General features: G+C 40.0%; 1 protein-coding gene across 14 annotated transcripts; it reads left to right on the top strand.

Moving 5' to 3' along the window:
* The first annotated feature begins 584 nt into the window (after window positions 1-584).
* Window positions 585-16,026, top strand: elf2b (E74-like factor 2b (ets domain transcription factor)). 14 transcript variants are annotated; one of them, XM_067498238.1, is made up of 10 exons: window positions 585-810; window positions 7,473-7,638; window positions 7,737-7,992; window positions 12,226-12,339; window positions 12,844-13,032; window positions 13,434-13,520; window positions 13,629-13,824; window positions 13,928-14,344; window positions 14,451-14,625; window positions 14,747-16,026. In XM_067498238.1, exons 2-10 carry the CDS (start codon window positions 7,564-7,566, stop codon window positions 15,365-15,367), a joined length of 2,130 nt encoding a protein of 709 aa, XP_067354339.1. In that variant the 5' UTR covers window positions 585-810; window positions 7,473-7,563; the 3' UTR covers window positions 15,368-16,026. The 14 variants fall into 14 exon arrangements, with proteins under 14 accessions (XP_067354339.1, XP_067354340.1, XP_067354346.1 ...); XM_067498239.1 differs by lacking the exon at window positions 585-810 and adding an exon at window positions 846-985; XM_067498245.1 differs by lacking the exon at window positions 585-810 and adding an exon at window positions 3,885-4,424 and having other exon boundaries at window positions 12,877-13,032; window positions 13,632-13,824.
* The last annotated feature ends 1,264 nt before the right edge of the window (window positions 16,027-17,290 follow it).

Raw genomic sequence — 17,290 nt, 5'->3', positions numbered from 1 at the left:
ATATCTACAATTTATAACATTATTTTTAAGTGAGACTGCACCTGTAACGTATGTGTCTTTCAAACTGACAAAGTTATAATATATTTCCCCACACATGTCATCATACATTATAGTTATATTTGCCATAGCACAAACGAATCTAATAGTATTATAATTTACATCGATGTTAATTTGAACATTGTATTAGCACAAAGGGTAGCATTATAACGTGTTGTTATAATTATGTGTCCATACGGATATAAGAAAATTGTCTAATTTGCTGCAAATAAAATGATTCTTGTGATTACTATATTGAGAAGATTTGGGCTGTAGTAAATGCTAGTTTACTGACCACTTTGTAGTAGTTTGGATAGGATCTTTTGAAATAACTGGTAAAATCATGGTTATCGTTGCCTTATGGCAACTAAATAAAAAATGAATAAAAACACATTAGTCAATACGCATTATGTAACATGACAGTGAATGTAGTCGTACAAAATAAATCCTTAATAAAGTAAAATAAAAAAACAGTGTATGGAGTTCTGGTGAAGTCTGGTTAATGTGCGTCATGACGTCACGAGTGTAATTTGCCTGAACAAGCGGAGAGTGAACTGACAGCCGAGTCTCCGCGGGCGGTCTGCCCCCAGCACACGGCTCTGTGTTTTAAGTCAATTACTACATTCCCTCTGAAACACCAGCAGCACCGAGAGCTCCACACTCCACACCGAGCAGCTAACGTTACGTTACCGTCAGTAGCGAGACTCCTCAGGCTGACGGTCGACAGCGGCAGCGGGATCAGAGCGGAGCCGTCCGGGCAGAAGAAGGAGAAAGGTTACTGGAAGTCACTCATATACACAAACACATACTCTCTTTATCTTTCTCTCTCTCTCTCTGACACACACACACACACACACACACGGAGCAAACCCCTCAGCCAGCTAACGTCCAGCTGCTTCCTGTTAACTAAGTTTGTCACCAGTGAGAAGCTAAACTTAAGAATTTCACGGTGAGTGAGCTGAGCTGACACTAGCCAGCATTAGCCACATGGTTTGTTGTTTCTTCTCTGACAGCTTGTTTTTGTCACAGCGCTAAATCGGCTAGCTAACGAAGGCTAGGTTCATATTCAGTGTATCATTGTGCTCGGCTGCTGCTTGTGTGGGAGGTTTCTTGAAATGGGTCTTTTAGCACATAATAAACACACGACCTGCTGAGCATACACATGTATAATAGCTGGATGTAAATAGGGAAAACGCTGGCTAATAATTCATTGATAAGGTTAACTAGCTGCACAGAGGAGCAAAGGTATCATTGCAACATTGAATTACCATGAGAGACTGTAAGTAGTCAGAGCTGCTGCCTGACATAACCTCTCTGTTGTCTTTCTTGCCGTTTCATTGGGAAGCAAGCAGGCGGGCAGCCAACTGTGTGACTGTAGGCAGGGGATTCAAATTTTATAATCGGCTTTGATCTTGGATCTGACCTTGTTATCATTTTGATTTGTCCTACGTATTTCCAGATGCAGCCCTGTCTAGAGTCAACACAGTAAGACTGCTGGCTTTGTTTGGATAGCAAGAGAGTGCATAGCATTGTAAGTCTGCAAAAATGATGCAGTAACAGGTGGTGATAAGTAGGCCGTTGATGCTGGTGGCGTGTCGTCAGTTCTAACCAAGCGTCAGGAGGGTGAAGAAGGTGACTTAACTTAACACACAACCATCTCTAGGGTTTACAGAGAACATCCAGTGAGTGACTGTCTGGGTGAAAATGTCTTGTTGATGTCAGAGGTCAAAGTGAAATGGCCAGACTGGTTCAAACTGATAAAAAGCAACAATACCTCAAATAAGATGAGGTATGCAGAGGAGCATCTCTGAGCCGAGTAACCGAGTGACACTGCTGTCAGTTAAAAACAAGAAACTGGGACTACATTTTACCAAAATGAGACAATGGGAGTTTGGAAAAACTTTGCCTGCTTTGATGAGTCTCTACTATCGCCTACCTGAGCATTGCTGCTGACCATGTCTACCCCTTTCTGACCACAGTATAGCCATGTTCCTATGGCTTCTTCCAGCAGGATTATGTGGCAAGTTACAAAGCTAAAATGATTTCAAGTTGGTTTCTTTGAACATGACAATGAATATGCTGTTCTCAAATGTCCTCCAGTCACCAGGTCTCAATCCAATACAGCACCTTTGTGGTCAGGCGGAATGGGAGAGTTGCATCATGGATGTGCAGCCAACAAATCTGCTGCAGCTGTGTGATGCTATCTTGTCAATATGGTACAATCTTAAAGGAATGTTTACAGCACCTTTTTGAATCTAGGTGTCTTTATTAATATATTGTGACAGTGTAAAAAAAATCTAATTGAATAAAATGGCTTCTACATGCAAAAGTCTGCATTTAGTTTTACATCGCTTTATGCTATGCACATCCTAAATGATTTTGGCAAGATTATTTATTGCATACAATTCCAGGCCTACTTCAGAACTTCTAAAACGTCTTCTTTGGAACTAGGTTGTCTTTTAATTCTTTATTTGCCCCAAACAGACTCTTCACCATGTTTAACCGTAGGCTGCACGCACTTATTCTTACACCTCTTTTCAACATTTCGTCTGACATATTGTTGGCAATTGGACCCAAAAGTTTTATACTTCAAGTCATAACTTTATATTATACTTTATCGCTGATCTTCACTCCAAACCTGTTCCCCTTCCAGCAAAGTAGATTCTTGTTTGCTATCGTTTCACAGAGGCCAATTCTGATCAAGCTTCTTCAGACTGTAGAAGGCATTCAGATGAAGCTGCCAGATGCTAAGCTGGGCCTTGCTGGATTTCTTATGGTCTCTCAAATAAAAAAAATCAGAAAAATTGTCTTATCAGATTTTGAAAATTTCCTTGGTCTTTCACACATTTTTTGCCAAGATATACTTTGTGTAAGGGGAAGTCACTCTAAATACCTGGTAACCTTTAGCCTATAGAAGCTGTGTTTCCATTATTATTAATATTAATATTATTATTGTGGTATTGTTGTTGTAGTTTTTAAACCTCTGTTCATATTTTCTATGTTTTCTAGTTGTATTCTGTAACAATTAAGGACTTGACCAGATTTTCAGTTTTGGTTCAATATTTTTTAAGTTCCTGGTCTGCAGTATACGTTTTAGAAGCTGCAGGAATGTGTAGTTTTGGTTCGGTCTGATGTTGAGCAGAAGTGTCTGGAACTGTTATCTGAAGTTGTATTGAAGTGGCTGATGTTACTGTGCTTTGAGCTGGTAAATGATTGACAAGCCTGCTTAATCATAAGAAGCCTGATAGGGACACACACAGAGACTCAGGATTTTATATTTGTTCAAACTAAACAAAACAGTCAAGGCTAAGGCATCAGGATATGTCCTTGGAAGCTGTGAGAGCCTTTTATTGCTATTTAATGACATACTTTGGATAATTGAATAAAAATAAGTAGGATTACCAATAATCAAAAGTAACCATTCTTCGAAGGATTCATATTATTTCATGGTTTTGAACCAAACCTACTGGTAGTAGTGTTAGTATAAGTAAGTAAGTATAAGATGTTTACAGTTTAAACAACTTCGATATTTGTTAAGCATCACCTTTGCATGAGGCCATTTGAGACCATGACTGATGCTTAGTAAGGATATTGTTTATATTGTTGTCAGAAGTATGTATGTATCACAAGTTTAATAATTTCCAACTAAATAATGTAATGGTATTGAATTTATTTTATTATTAATATGTCATTTTTTTTATCTATTACATGATTGCAGTTTGATGCTTTTATAGACTGTTTCCATGATGCCAGATTTTGATCCATAAGTTTTTCTTTCCAAATAGCTTCTAGCTCCTTTACACAGTGGAAATGTTGTCACGAGAGGAATAACACAACTTGAGGACAACATTGTAGCAACAGAGTTACCGTGAAATGTGTGTGTGTATGGTCTGGATGGATGTCAAGAAAAACCTGCAGTCACACTTGCCATGTGCTGTATATGCTTGTTGTGTCATCAGTGTGTGTGTTGGTGCAGGGCAGGGCAGGGTACAAGGCAAGGCGTTGTATCTTTTCCACCAGCCCCAGTTACTTGGAACAAAAGCTCAGTTGTTGAAGGATCATGTGACCGTGTGTGTGTCAGCTTATGTGTTCCACCCTTGTCATGTGATCTGAGCTCAGGGCAGGGTCTGAGAAGTGCTGAGTAGCTGTGAGAATCTCCTTCCACCCAGGGAACAGGCAGACAGTGGGCATACAGGCGAAGAGAAGAGATGGACGGACCGATGGACACATGGATGGATGTCAGGCAGAGAGAAACGGAAACATTTCTGCTTTCTTGCCACAGAAAGAAGGCATCACTATCATCCACCTCCTCATCTCTTTGTGGATTTTTAAACAGCGGACAAAATGCTAGTTTGCTTTATAAGTCACATCGACTTTTCATTGACACGGCAAGTTTGTTGTTTTTGCTTCTTAGTTTTGATATATATTAGCTGTGATTTTGTGGTGGAAGCGTTAGCCTGTCAGGATGACTGTGCTGTATCTTGTGATGGCTTGAGACTCCTACTGCCTCACCATGAACTAGAGCAACATTTGTAATAGACTACTTGTTATAAAAAAGTGTTTTCTGTGAACTCCTCTTGATATATACTTATAGCTAAGCTGTGTCCCTGCAGCTCATATCCATGACTTGCAGAAATATTTCCGATTTCTGGAATAACTTTAAAATTGTTATTCCCTTTGCTTGTTTTCCCACGTGTCTGCTAGTAGTTTCTGACTAAATTTGTTGTTTGAAAAGGTTGTAATGCAGCAACTTGACTTAGTAATCTTTGAGCTAAGAAGGCAGCCACGTGTTGCCAGTCGACCAGTAGGTCCTGTAATACTCGTTTGAGTCAATGTAGCCTAAATTCCTGTTTGAGAAGCTCCACTCCCACAAAACATATCTTGTTTGCATATTCTTTGTGTGTTAATGTGAATGCTATTAGCCATTTTTGAACTCTCCCTGCAGCACATGTGACACAGTAAATCGTTTGACGCAGTTGTGGGAGGGTTTGCATATTTATCCATTTAGATCAGTGTTCTCACTATGGGAATGTTTTTACTCAAAATGTTTTTACTTCTATGTAGTCAAATCATTGTGTTACCACACATACAGCATGGGCATCAGTTGCTGCACCTTGACACTCCTGATTGACTTCCTAATGTAAGGCACTATATGCATGAGCAAAACCCAGTGTGTCACAATTATTTCTTGCATGAAGTTTCATAATAATGACAGTTTAACAGTAATGACACTCAGAGTGCCCCGCACTTACACACATTTTTGTGGGTGGCCCGTTGCTTTGCCAGAGAACAAAAGGTATGAAACAGTAGGTAACGTGTAAAATATTTAAACAGATGGAGTAAAAGACTGAGAATAAGTAAGAGTTTGGAGGATTTATTCCTCTGAGGCCTTTATAATTTCCCATCAGACAAGAAACTTGGTAGGGCAAAGTGGCCACCCATTGTGTCTTAATATCCGTGGGCTTTAGATGTCCCTCTAAATACAGTTTGTGCAACTCCGTAGATTAGTGTCTGGTGATGAATTATTGAACAGAGGATTTCCATCTGAGCTGATAGCATGTTGTCTCACTGTTGGAGTGATCCATGTTTTCTCTGTCAGTGTAACTGAGTACAGCCTTATACACACTATGTTAGAGGATGTTGTGTGGTCATGCTCTTTCATTAAAAGTGCTCTGGATCGAGCATGAATTTTACATTGTGCACATTGCATTGAAAGAAGTTAATGGAATCAAAGCGTTACTCCTAAATCCTTGTTTTGGTGCACACCAAAGAATTGTAAAATAATTTAGTGTAGATGCCCTTGGCTGTTCAAGTGCAGTGATGTGCTGCTGTGTGTCGTGAGAATTGAGGTTGTTCACTCTGTTATGCTGGGCTCAGTGTTAACAAAAATAATTTGTATAGCGTGTTGATTAAAAGTCTATATGCTTAAGGACTATTCTGAGTGGTCAATACCAACCCCTTCCCTAGTCCATATCTTGTATGTATTTTACAGTAGCAGGTTTAGAACCCAACATTCGTCATGGCCAAAAAAAAATCGGCACCCTTGCAATTCTCTCAGAAAATTGTTGCAATTGCAAATATTTTGGTATTCACATGCTTATTTTTGTTTTGTTTGCACTGGAACAACACAAAAAAGCAGACAAAAAGTCAAACTTGATTAACATTCACACAGAACTCAAAAATTGACTGGACAAAATAGTTGGCACCTTGTCAAAATTTAAAAAAATGCTGCTTTGCTGCTTCTGACTGTGTGAACGGTATCATGAAATCTGATGCCCCAAAGAATTTTGGGGAACAAAGTAGTGGCCAGTGTCAGAAAGCTGCGTCTCCCCAAGAGGTCATGGGTCTTCCAGCAGGTCAATGACCCAGACACACTTCAGAAAGCACTCAGAACTGGTTCCCAACAAAGCACTGGAGAGTTCTGCAATGGCCAGCAGTGAGTGCAATGGCCAGTCAAATGAGTCTGAATCCCATAGAACCCCCTATATTTTTAGTGACACTTTACAGTAAGTTGCCACATCAGCCCTGAGCAGCTGGAGCATTATTTTAAACGGCGCCTTATTATTTTTGTGGGTGTGTATGCCTCTCCATAGTCCTTTCTTTGTCCTACATCCTATTGTCACCCCACCGAGCAGCACAGAACAGGAACTGTGGGCCCTGTGGTTCTTAGCAACTGTTACCATGGCTCCAGTCCACCCTGCCTCGATCTTCCACTGGACACTGCGTGTTTTTGAGGGAATAACTTGGCTTCCTGTCAGTACATTTCTTCCTGTAATAGCAGACAGGCCCTTCCTCCAGGCAAAAACCAGAAATGAGGAGATGAAAGAGACTTGAGAGATCTCAGCCTTTAAAGTGGCTATGGATTACAGCTGGGACAGACTGGGAAAGGTGTAGATATGTTTCAGTCAGATTACTTTGATTTTGTAAATGTCAGGTTGTCAAGCATAAGCAGTCAGGATGACCAATTCTTCATTAAATCTTTTTTGCTTTTTAAAAACAACTGGTCTTTGTAATCCTTTGAAGAAATACACAATGGTAATATGTTTATTTACTTCCTTCCTGTAAGTTGAAAGAGGAGACTGATATTACACTTTGCATGGTGAATGTGAAGCTCTTTAAGCATCCAGTTAGCTTAGTATTAGGAAGGAAAATCGAAATCATCTCTAGAATTAACTAGTCACTGTCAAGCAACCATATAATTGTCTAGTTCAGTTCTATTTCCTTGAGGATCACTACGAAGTGATTCTCTACAGAAGTAGTTTAAAGCACATGGTCAGCTAGCAAACCTCAGGAGGTTGAAGGAGTTGTTTTTGTTAAGAACACCAAGAAATTGCCAACTTCTGTCAACTTTGTCAAGATATCAGTTTAAGTCACTATAAAGTAAATCTTGCTGCTATTGATGTATCCTAGACCTTATTGTAATTTATTTTCTCTAGTTGCCATTATTTATCACACCGGTGGCAACCAGGCAGAGGCACTGTGGGGAAATCTGTGGCTGTGAGTACTAATTCTCGAGTAGCATGAGTCATGACCTCAGTTGTGCTGGTTGACACTGGTGGGAGAGTGGTGGAGTATATCACAGCTGAAGAGGACCCTCAGCAGGTGAGTTGAACACAAGCAGAAATACCATTGCACAGCACAATATTGTATTTGACTTCAAACATTCTTATTTCTGACTGCACTGACTTCCCTTTCCCCAGCAGGATGGAGAGTGTGAGGCGGAGCTGGAGCTAGAGGGAGAAGTAGAGGGCGAGTGTGAAGCAGAAGAGGCCTATGAAGAAGTGCAGGACAGAGAAGAGACTGAGGACTACCCAGCAGTCATAGTAGAGGAGGTACCTGGTGCCAGCTTAGTTGACGGGCAAGGGTACTCGGCCCAGGTGTTGGTGTACGATGATGAGGCGTACCTCATGCAGGAAGTCTGTGATGAGCAGGAGATGGAGACGGAAGGGAAGGCAGGTAAGACACAAACACTGATGTACAGCATATATTTGAAATAGGACTTAATGTCTAGTCATAATCTTGTAACTTTAGAAAGGCAAAATGGCCACGGTCCCTCCACTACCCAGAATGCCTTTTAGTCTTTTAGTTTGGCCATTAAGAATTTTTTTTTTACCTTTTCTGGAGGTGCAAAGAAATTGATTCTTGCATTTCTTTTCTATATTGCCATTTGCACCAGGTCACTAAGGTCTTTCTTATGTGGAAAAAGAAAGTTTACTTACTGTTTAGACATAATCACACAGTTACAGTATATTCTTACTGTGTCCACACACTGCCACCTAGTGTAAATGTATGAGTAATCATCCATTAATTCTTTATAATTGGTCAGTAGTGTCCACTCAAACACACTGATGGAGGCATTAACATTTTGAAATTATGAAAGTAAACCCAGTTTACAACTCCAAGCACTATTTTCACTTATTTTTTGTGAATTAGAAGTATGTGTAAGCAGTATCAGGAGTTTGTCATTATTATCAATAAATGTTTAAACTGCATAGTTTTGCTCATTTTGCACATTATGTCTGCTTAAAGAAACACGAAAGTGGAAATATGTTAAGTTTATATTTTTATATGATAGGATAAAGATAAAAGTGCATTGGTACTGGTTAGCTACTAAGGACTAAAGTGTTCAAAATGGAAGACGAGAAATGCATACAGTCAAATTTACACATATTTGAGCAGTGAATCAATTTTTATTATTTGGCTACAGAACTGTGGGTATGAAATAAATAACCAGCCAATATCCATGATTTGCTGGACAGGTGTGTTTTTCTCCTTGGTGTTCCACAGTGCAGATGGATGATGAGTTGAATAGTGATATAATAGTAGCCCCAGATGATTTTATGGGAAAGAAGAGGTGAAAACAGTCAGTCACCTTACTTTTGAGCCATATTTCACTTGCTGAAGCAAAAATAAGCACTGAAAACAGCAGGAACAAAGACTTGGCAAAGCATCACCAAGAAAGACGACCCAGCATCTGGTGAAGGCTTTGAGTTCTGAGGCTTCAGGCAGTCATCCCCTGTAAAAGATTTGCTGCCTGGTAGTAAAAATTGCAATTTAAAGCTACAATGTGTATCTTAATCTAATGATAGCATAAAACTTCAGTCCCCTCTGGTTTGCCCAGCAAAGCAAAGCATCTCTTCTAGAAGAAAAATGCATACAATATATTGTTAATTTGCCTAAATAGTTTGAGCCCCTAAAACTGGGTGAAAATAGTTGTAATTACTACACAGTTCATACAATATGTCTAGCCAAACCTTTAAAGTTACAAGTATATATTTAATTGACATGTAATTTTAATATAATGAAAACAATGTCACTGTTTAAATACACACATCATAGTGATTACTGTCTTTTCATGTAAATCTTTGTTGTGTCTGACCAATCCCAAAGAGAAAACACACAAACATCTAACAGATTCTCATGTTTAAATGAAAAAAATCTATAGATGCAGATAACATACTTATGTAGTTTATAACTTAATTTATCAAGCGCATCTGCTTGTATAAAATTACTACTTAAGAATCTGTGATATGAACTAATCTAATAGTTATGATTACAGCACATCCCTTTATTGTTATTTAACTGAAGTGGTTTAGGTGTCTTGTATATAATTCTTAATCAATTTGTAAGCTAAAGTGTAGTTTTGTTGTGTAATGTTGTAGTTAGCAGTGCAGCTTCATAACTTTATGACGTTTTGGCGACGCAAGAGTAGGAGGGCAAAGAAAGGATTTCCTGTGTCGGCGGCGGAGGGATATTGTTCTGACGCAGTAATGTGTCACGTTGAATTCGAGGAGATTTCCCATTAGTGGCGGATTGATTTCAGCTAGTAGCTTCCCATACAATTCAGTGAGACGTTAATGTGGATCTGCAGCAAGGGGAAACATGGCGACTTCACAGCATGAGGGTCACGAAAACCAGCTCGATCTACTCATCAGAGCCGGTAACGTATATTTTTCCACCTAAAACTTTGATCCGGCAGCTGAGGTGAATTCGCAGCTTGCGTTTTTAACCTCGACCGCTGCGCCTCAGTACGCTGAGTAGTGTGGTGAAGTAATGGAGGGCAATCAGGAAGTGATCACCTTGGTAGCAACCTGCATGGCGTTGCCACACGGTTAATCAGACCCGTTATAAGAGCAGGAAAAAAAACTTTCCCGTGGTTTCCCAGTCTGCATTAACAGTTATTTGCACGAAGTGTATTTTGCATGTTGCAGCTGATTTTCCCACTGCTGTGTGATTAACTATTACGGTGTGCAGATCGGCTCTGCACAACCAGGAAGTGCAAAGCTGTTGTGTTTCCTACGTCTTTGCCACGCTGTCTGAGTCGGAAGGACATGTGGATTTATTTTTACTTGCACTAATCTATAACACACTGTGGTTTATCGCCCCCTTACTATTGTGATTTGATGTTTGTATACGTATTTACTGATGTTAGGCTTTAGTTTGACAAATTTTGGAATTATGTGCAGTAACGGTCTTCACACATAGCCCCTGAATATAACAGCTCGTGAACTCTAAAATCAATTACTGTTGTATGGTATTTTGTTATTTTTAGGTGGGGTATACACATTTTATATGTTTCTGGTGTAAAAAGGTTACATTTAAATTTAAATGGTTTGTGTTAACGTGTTAGACTTGAAGCGTGCGATGGCCTGGCTTAATCGCTTTCTTGCCAGTAGTTGTTACAAGTGCGGCTTCAGCCTTCGACCATATCGGCATGCAAATACGAATTTTGCTTGATTTATTTTATGCGTTAAATTTTTCTGTTTATGAGCGTTGTCTATTGAAAGCGCCTGCTGGTTTACAGATATGTTAGTGCATTTTTTTAAGCGATATTTGTCCCATTTCGGTGCCGGAAGCGTTCTTTATGCAAAGGGGAGGAGCGTGTCCGTGATTGACTGTCCCGTTAGTCCAATAGCGATTCCACTGGTTTAAATCGTCCGCATGAGTTCAATTAGATTTTACCATGGGCGGGCTCTCAATGGGAGAATTACCCAATAGGAGATGAGGCGGGTGTTGAGTGACAAGAGGATTTGTGAGCTTCTTCGAAGAGAACTGGAGGGAAATGATGAGGAGTGTAAACACGGAAGTCATCAGAGGCAGCACTACTTTTTGTCGGACTTGCTGCTATTCTTGGCGCCGCCACATAGTGGTATAGGTATTAAATAGATATTTTTTTAATGAGTTATCATGCCCAGATTCTAATACTTTTTACTCTAACAAAATTTACTTTTGTTACAGATTTTAATGCTTATGTAGTTGTAGCCGTGAATAATTAACAATAAATTTTAAACATTTTTGCAGACTTGAAATGGCTAAAGCCCAGCTACAGTTCTCTGACCCTGCACCTCTGTGTGGTCTTGTTATAGCATGGCTGCTTAGTTTCAAGGGCAGCTCAGGAGGGTCTCTGCTGTGATTGCTACCACCATGTCCTGTTTGTTTGTGAGAGGGACTAAAGCAGTGGGACAGTCTCTAAATATAGCCCATTTGTCACCCCTGCAGTACCCATTGCATCAGTGTGATAGCCAAACATGGCCAGGGCACGGTTAAACAGAGTCTCGTGTTTCCATCCTTTGATTGACAACAACAGCCGGATGCCTGGCTTCCTTGTCCGGGTCCCACGTTGACCATGTCATATGTCTTTTACTGCAGGCTGAATTGCATTTTTTAAATAAACATTAGTCTCTTTTTTTATGCCATGTCTTTGCAAAGGTGACACTTTTGCATGCTGCTATTTGAGGGTAGCTGTAGGTGTCGTGGCAGCACTTTACTTAACATGTTTGACTAGTTTCTCCTCATTTTTCAGTATTTCCCTCGTTTCTTTAAGCAAAAGCCAAATGTGCGGTTTAAAAACAATCATAACAAAAATGTAATAAATCAAAAAAGACACTGCAGTGGTTGCACTATAAGATGTGTTGACTACTGATAAATCTGGGACGATAAACCAAAAGCAATATTTCACTAGGGGGTGCCGTATAACAAAGTGCAGCATATGCAACACTTTGTTTATGATGTGGGGGAACTAGTGAATTTGTTTTGAAATGTAAGCAACTTTGCCATTTATGAACTTTGCCAGCAACTTTGCCATTTTACACAGTTAAAAGTGGGGAATGAGGGTGTTTCACTTGGTTTAACCAGTAACTTATGTTTTTCCAAACTATAAACTAATTGATGTTTGTGTGTTTCTTTTAGTGGAGGCTTCCGTTCATGGCACAAGCATCCACTGCTCTGACAAGACCATTGAAGCTGCAGAGGCTCTGCTACACATGGATTCACCTTCCAGCCTCAGAGAGGATCGTAGCCCAGGTAACTCGCACGTATCAATGTTAAAACCAATTTTTTAAAAAAAATTTCCATTTGAAATGTATATTATTAATGCTTCATAATTGCAATGTTTTTATTTTTATTTGGGAGTATGGTCATAGATTGAAATACATTTCAAGCTTCTGACATTTGCTTTAATTTGAACAAGCAGAAAAAGAATTTTAGCTTAAACATTTTATACAGCTAAAGAACATACTACTCCTGAAGTAAATTCTTATGGATATTTATAGGCCGGGTTTTTTTTTTTTTTTTTTTTTTTTGTTACTTTTCTTTATTTATTCAAAAGCATTACTTCCTCTACTTTCTGATTCCTTTTGACATTGTAAGCTAGGTGTAAAGGGCCGACACAATGAAATTATTGCATTGCAACATTTTTGCTTTGCCACATGCAGGATTTATCTTTAGAAATATTGAATGAAATGCAACCATTGTCTCGTCAAAACTTTTTTAGAGAAGCTTAAAAAAACATTTGTTTCCTCCATCCAGAAGTTTTTATTCCACCATGTGTTGCAACACCAGACTTTCTCCATGCTGCGATGCGTCCTGACATGATCACAGGGACAGAGGTGGAGATATCGACAGAGGACTGCTGCGAGGAGGAAGATGAGGAAATGGTCACCCTGCAGGAGGAGCGAGAGTCAGAACCCGATCATGAGCCTGCTCGGAAGAGGAGAGGTAAACACAAAAACAGCTGGTCGATTGTGCTTTTCCTGACACAGAATATAATGAACACAAAGTAAAACAATGTTGTGGAAAAGCCTACAAAAATGTTTAAACCTTGATTCCAGGCACTTGTAGACCACTCTTAGCACCGTACTGTGGGGAGAAAGGGAGTTTTGGACGGTTCAAAACTAAGTTTTAAATGGAAACACACGGCAGCTCTGTGATTAACTTTACCTCACCAGCCAGACCACAAACCTCAAACCAAAACCTTGAGTTACACTGTTAATTACACTGAATGACGTGATCCAAGGGCACCACCTAGTGGTATTTTTACTGTTGGGTCAGAGAACTGAGCATCATATTATCAGGGTGTACAAGACTGAAAAAATGTTTTCCTAAAATGTTTTCTGCAGCTGGACGGAAGCCAAAAACGCATCAGTCCGCTATTGCTAATGGATCACTGGATCTTGGCATCAAGAAGAAAGCAAGAGAAGGGAAAGGTCAGCATTCAGACACATGCATACATAAATCAGTAGCCATTTACATGTCAAGCTCTGAGATAGAGTGGTTAGCATTTAGCAATGTTCCACAATAATCTTGATTTCCAGCAGGGAGCACCACCTACCTATGGGAGTTTCTGTTGGATCTCCTGCAGGACAAGAACACCTGTCCCAGGTACATAAAGTGGACACAGAGGGAGAAGGGCATCTTCAAATTGGTTGACTCAAAGGCCGTGTCCAAGCTGTGGGGCAAACACAAAAACAAGCCAGACATGAACTATGAGACCATGGGACGAGCGCTGAGGTGAGGATTGTGTGTGGTTCTGTGTTACATTGTTCATTTATACATTCTTTTGTGTTACATTCGTATATACACAACATTCATGTCAATTATCGTCTCTCCTCAGATATTACTACCAGCGTGGCATCCTTGCTAAAGTAGAGGGACAGCGGCTGGTTTACCAGTTCAAAGAAATGCCCAAAAATATTGTTGTCATTGACGATGACAAGGCAGACATGCCCTGCCCTGATGATATAATTTGCTCAGAAACTCCTATCCTGTCCTATGAGCGTGTGCCGATGCCTTCAGACGTGCTGCTCCATTCGACTGAGGTGTCAACCACCAAGAAGCCCAACATTCTGCGGGGCGCTAACAGAGTCAACGTGGTCCAAGCGTCTGTCAATCCTGGAGGCAAGACAGTAGCAGGAGGAGCTGCAGCAGTGGCTGCAGGGGTTCCACGGATAGTGGCGGTGTCAGCAGCCCCAGATGGGAGTCAGTCCCAGCAGTCTCATACAGCCATCGTTTCTAACACTACTGGGCCAAGGTTAGACTCCTCCTGAGAGATGAGGCCCTTTACAGAGTTATACTTGTGATAATATGAATATGTACCCTCCCTATTGTAAGCATTTTGTTGCTTCTCTTTTCTACAGGACAGTGCGGGTGGCTATGCAGGTGCCTGTCGTCATGACAACAGCTCTGGGGCAGAAGATCTCCACTGTTGCTGTGCAGCAGCCGGCAGGAACGGCAGGTGCAGGAAACCACACCCTTCTCACCAATACTACTTCTATCGGTGCTGCTCCAGGAAACACCGGTTCGCAACAAAAGGTGTGGAGACCCATTCCACTTTTTTTAATGTTCTGGTTTATGTTATGCTTTTAGATCAAAGAAGGAAATTGAATACATTTTGAAATGTTGTTTTTTTTTTTTTTTTTTTTAATGTGGATAGGTTATGATCCAAGCCATCCCCACCATGGTTCCAGCCAAAGCAGAGAACGTAGACAAGATCACTGTTCAGCTAGCCAAGTTCATAACCATCCCAGCCCATCAGTTAACTCAGTGTCAGCTCCAGCCCTCAACAGGCACAAACAAGCCTGGTGTTGGAGCCAACTCAGCAGGCATCAGCCTCCTCGGGAGCCCCTTAACAGTCCGGGCATTGGCACCTGTCAATGTCGCCCCGGGATCGCAAGTGATGAGACTCACCGTGCCAACGCAGACACAGCAACAGACTCTGGTGGTGTCCAAGCCAGGAAGTGCTGGCAGCGGGACAGGGGTGGTAACGGTATCAGCAGCAAATCAGGCAGTGACTGCACAGCCTCGTATCATTAGCGGCGTCATTAACGGCTCCGAGTTGGTGCTAGGAGTGCCCGCACCTGGAGGAGTCACGGTGGAGAAGCTGAAGGCTACAGGAGTCCAGGTCCAGGCTATGCAGGTACCAGTGGCAGTCCAGCAGAACCAGGTGAACGCCAAAACTGTCCAGAGCATCAAGCCTGAGACAGTGGACGTCGAGGTAGCTGCCCAAGTAGACACACCTGATGTGACAATAAAGAGAGAAGAGCCCGAGTGCTGAGTGCATCTATATATACCCATCTACTCATTCTCTACCAGAGAGTGTTACTTTGGACATGTTTGAAGTTATTTTTACTCTTGTAATAACCAGCAGCAGTCTGAGACTTTAGACTCCCAAAGGTCTGTTTTTAGTCCTCAGCCTGTCTTCACATCCTCCCAATTACTAAGCCAGTCTCCCTTAACTCACATTCAAACCTGAGTGTCGTGTATAGAGCTCTACAACGTGTGAATACACATAGACTTTGAATGGACTTGTTTGGTAAAGGGACCAACCTTGATCACTACAATTAATGCCTTCTGAATGGATCGCTATCACTGACGCAATTTGGGAAAAACCTTGAAAAGCAGAAAATGCTGAAACACTACAAAACAAGGCAAATAATTACAGCCAACCAATGTGAACTATAATAAAGAGACACGGTGAGGGTGTAATGAAGCTTATATGGAAAGCATATGTTTCAACATTTGCCTCTACAGATGTAAAAACCAACTTATTGTAATTTTTTTTTTTTAAAATCCATATATCACTGTGCAGATCAAGTGTGAGTGGTGCTACATGAGAGATAGAGAGAGGAGCTGAAAGAAGCTGTAAGGAATGATATGATGATAGAAAATGGTCATGTATGTACATAAACATAAACATAAACATAAATATATATATATATATATATATATATATATATATATATATATATATATATATATATATATATATATATATATATATATATATATATATAATAAAAAAAAAAACAAACTAAGTTACGGAGGTAAACTGTTAACAAAACAGCCTTAGATTTTAATTTTCTTTTTCATGTATGGTCTGAACAGTAAGCTGAATTTTGTTTTGATTCCTTGTACCAAGCACAGTATTACGGAAACTAGGAGGACTAATGTGTATTATGTGAGGTCCTCCATCAGACAGTTTAATGCTTATAGAGAAACATCGCTGACCAGACAAATCTCTGGACTTCACGTTTATGCGATTAAAGGGTTGTGACTGTTAAGCCCCCACCAAACAGTTTTTTTTCTTCACAACCCTACATAATCAGGCTGCACGGAAATGCAAAGAAATATGACTCTGATCCGATACATGCTGCTAGAGATGTATGCAAAATCTGATCAAGATGATGCATGTCATAATGCATTATAGCAATTAAGAAATTAAAAAAATCACACGTTTATGCACAACGGCTGCAAAAAATATTAAACCACTGTGGATCCCTAGGTCACTTTACTTGATGCATAAAACAATGGGTCATTGTCGTGCCCTTACATTTAAAAAAAATTTTTTTTCCATCTAAAAATAGGGAAGATAAAGATATGTGTTCAGACTGAACTGTTTGTATATTCAACATTTGAAGTATATTCTATTTTGTCCTACTCTTGTTTCAAAGTGTATTAAAGTAGATTTTACTGAAAAATTAAAAAGCATATGAAACCTGACTGAAACATGTTGTAGTTTACCTCATGGTTTATAAATTTTACTTAGAAAGATCTTGGAACCCGGTGCTTCTATAAGATTTACTGCTTAAGGTTCTACAGCAAAGGGTAATGATGGCCTGGGTCTGAAGGTTATAAAAGGCAGTAATGTCACTTTAATAACTCCTAAAAATCTAAAGCACAATCTGTTTTGCATGTTTTTCCATGAGTTTACAGAATTTACTGTTTCACTTTCATCATTCAGAAGTGATTTCTTTTTCAGACATTTGACTGCTAAGGTCAAACTCTAAAGGCAATGTTTGAACAGCCAGAGTTATTTCAGTTACATTGCAGCAAAAACAAAGTTTTGGCTGCTGAATACAGATAAGATCTAGAAAACTGATGGATGTCGCATTCCTTACAGTCAACCTATTGAGATTTGTTCCAAAGCTGCTCATTGTATTTTTGCATACTAAATTTGCTGATATTCCTCGGCCAGAGA

Source organism: Channa argus, chromosome 3 (genome assembly GCF_033026475.1).
Source record: "Channa argus isolate prfri chromosome 3, Channa argus male v1.0, whole genome shotgun sequence".
NCBI classification, from domain to species: Eukaryota; Metazoa; Chordata; class Actinopteri; order Anabantiformes; family Channidae; genus Channa; species Channa argus.
The sequence above is the reverse complement of the archived record's forward strand: the minus strand, read 5'-3'. Positions and strand labels throughout refer to the sequence as shown.

Bases quoted from the DNA above. Each gene is read 5' to 3' on its own strand.
- elf2b (XM_067498238.1), top strand. From the start codon at position 7,564: ATGACCTCAGTTGTGCTGGTTGACACTGGTGGGAGAGTGGTGGAGTAT. The intron at 7,993-12,225 runs GTAAGACACAAA...TGTTTCTTTTAG, and splicing joins GGAGACGGAAGGGAAGGCAG to TGGAGGCTTCCGTTCATGGC. The intron at 13,521-13,628 runs GTCAGCATTCAG...CTTGATTTCCAG, and splicing joins GAAAGCAAGAGAAGGGAAAG to CAGGGAGCACCACCTACCTA.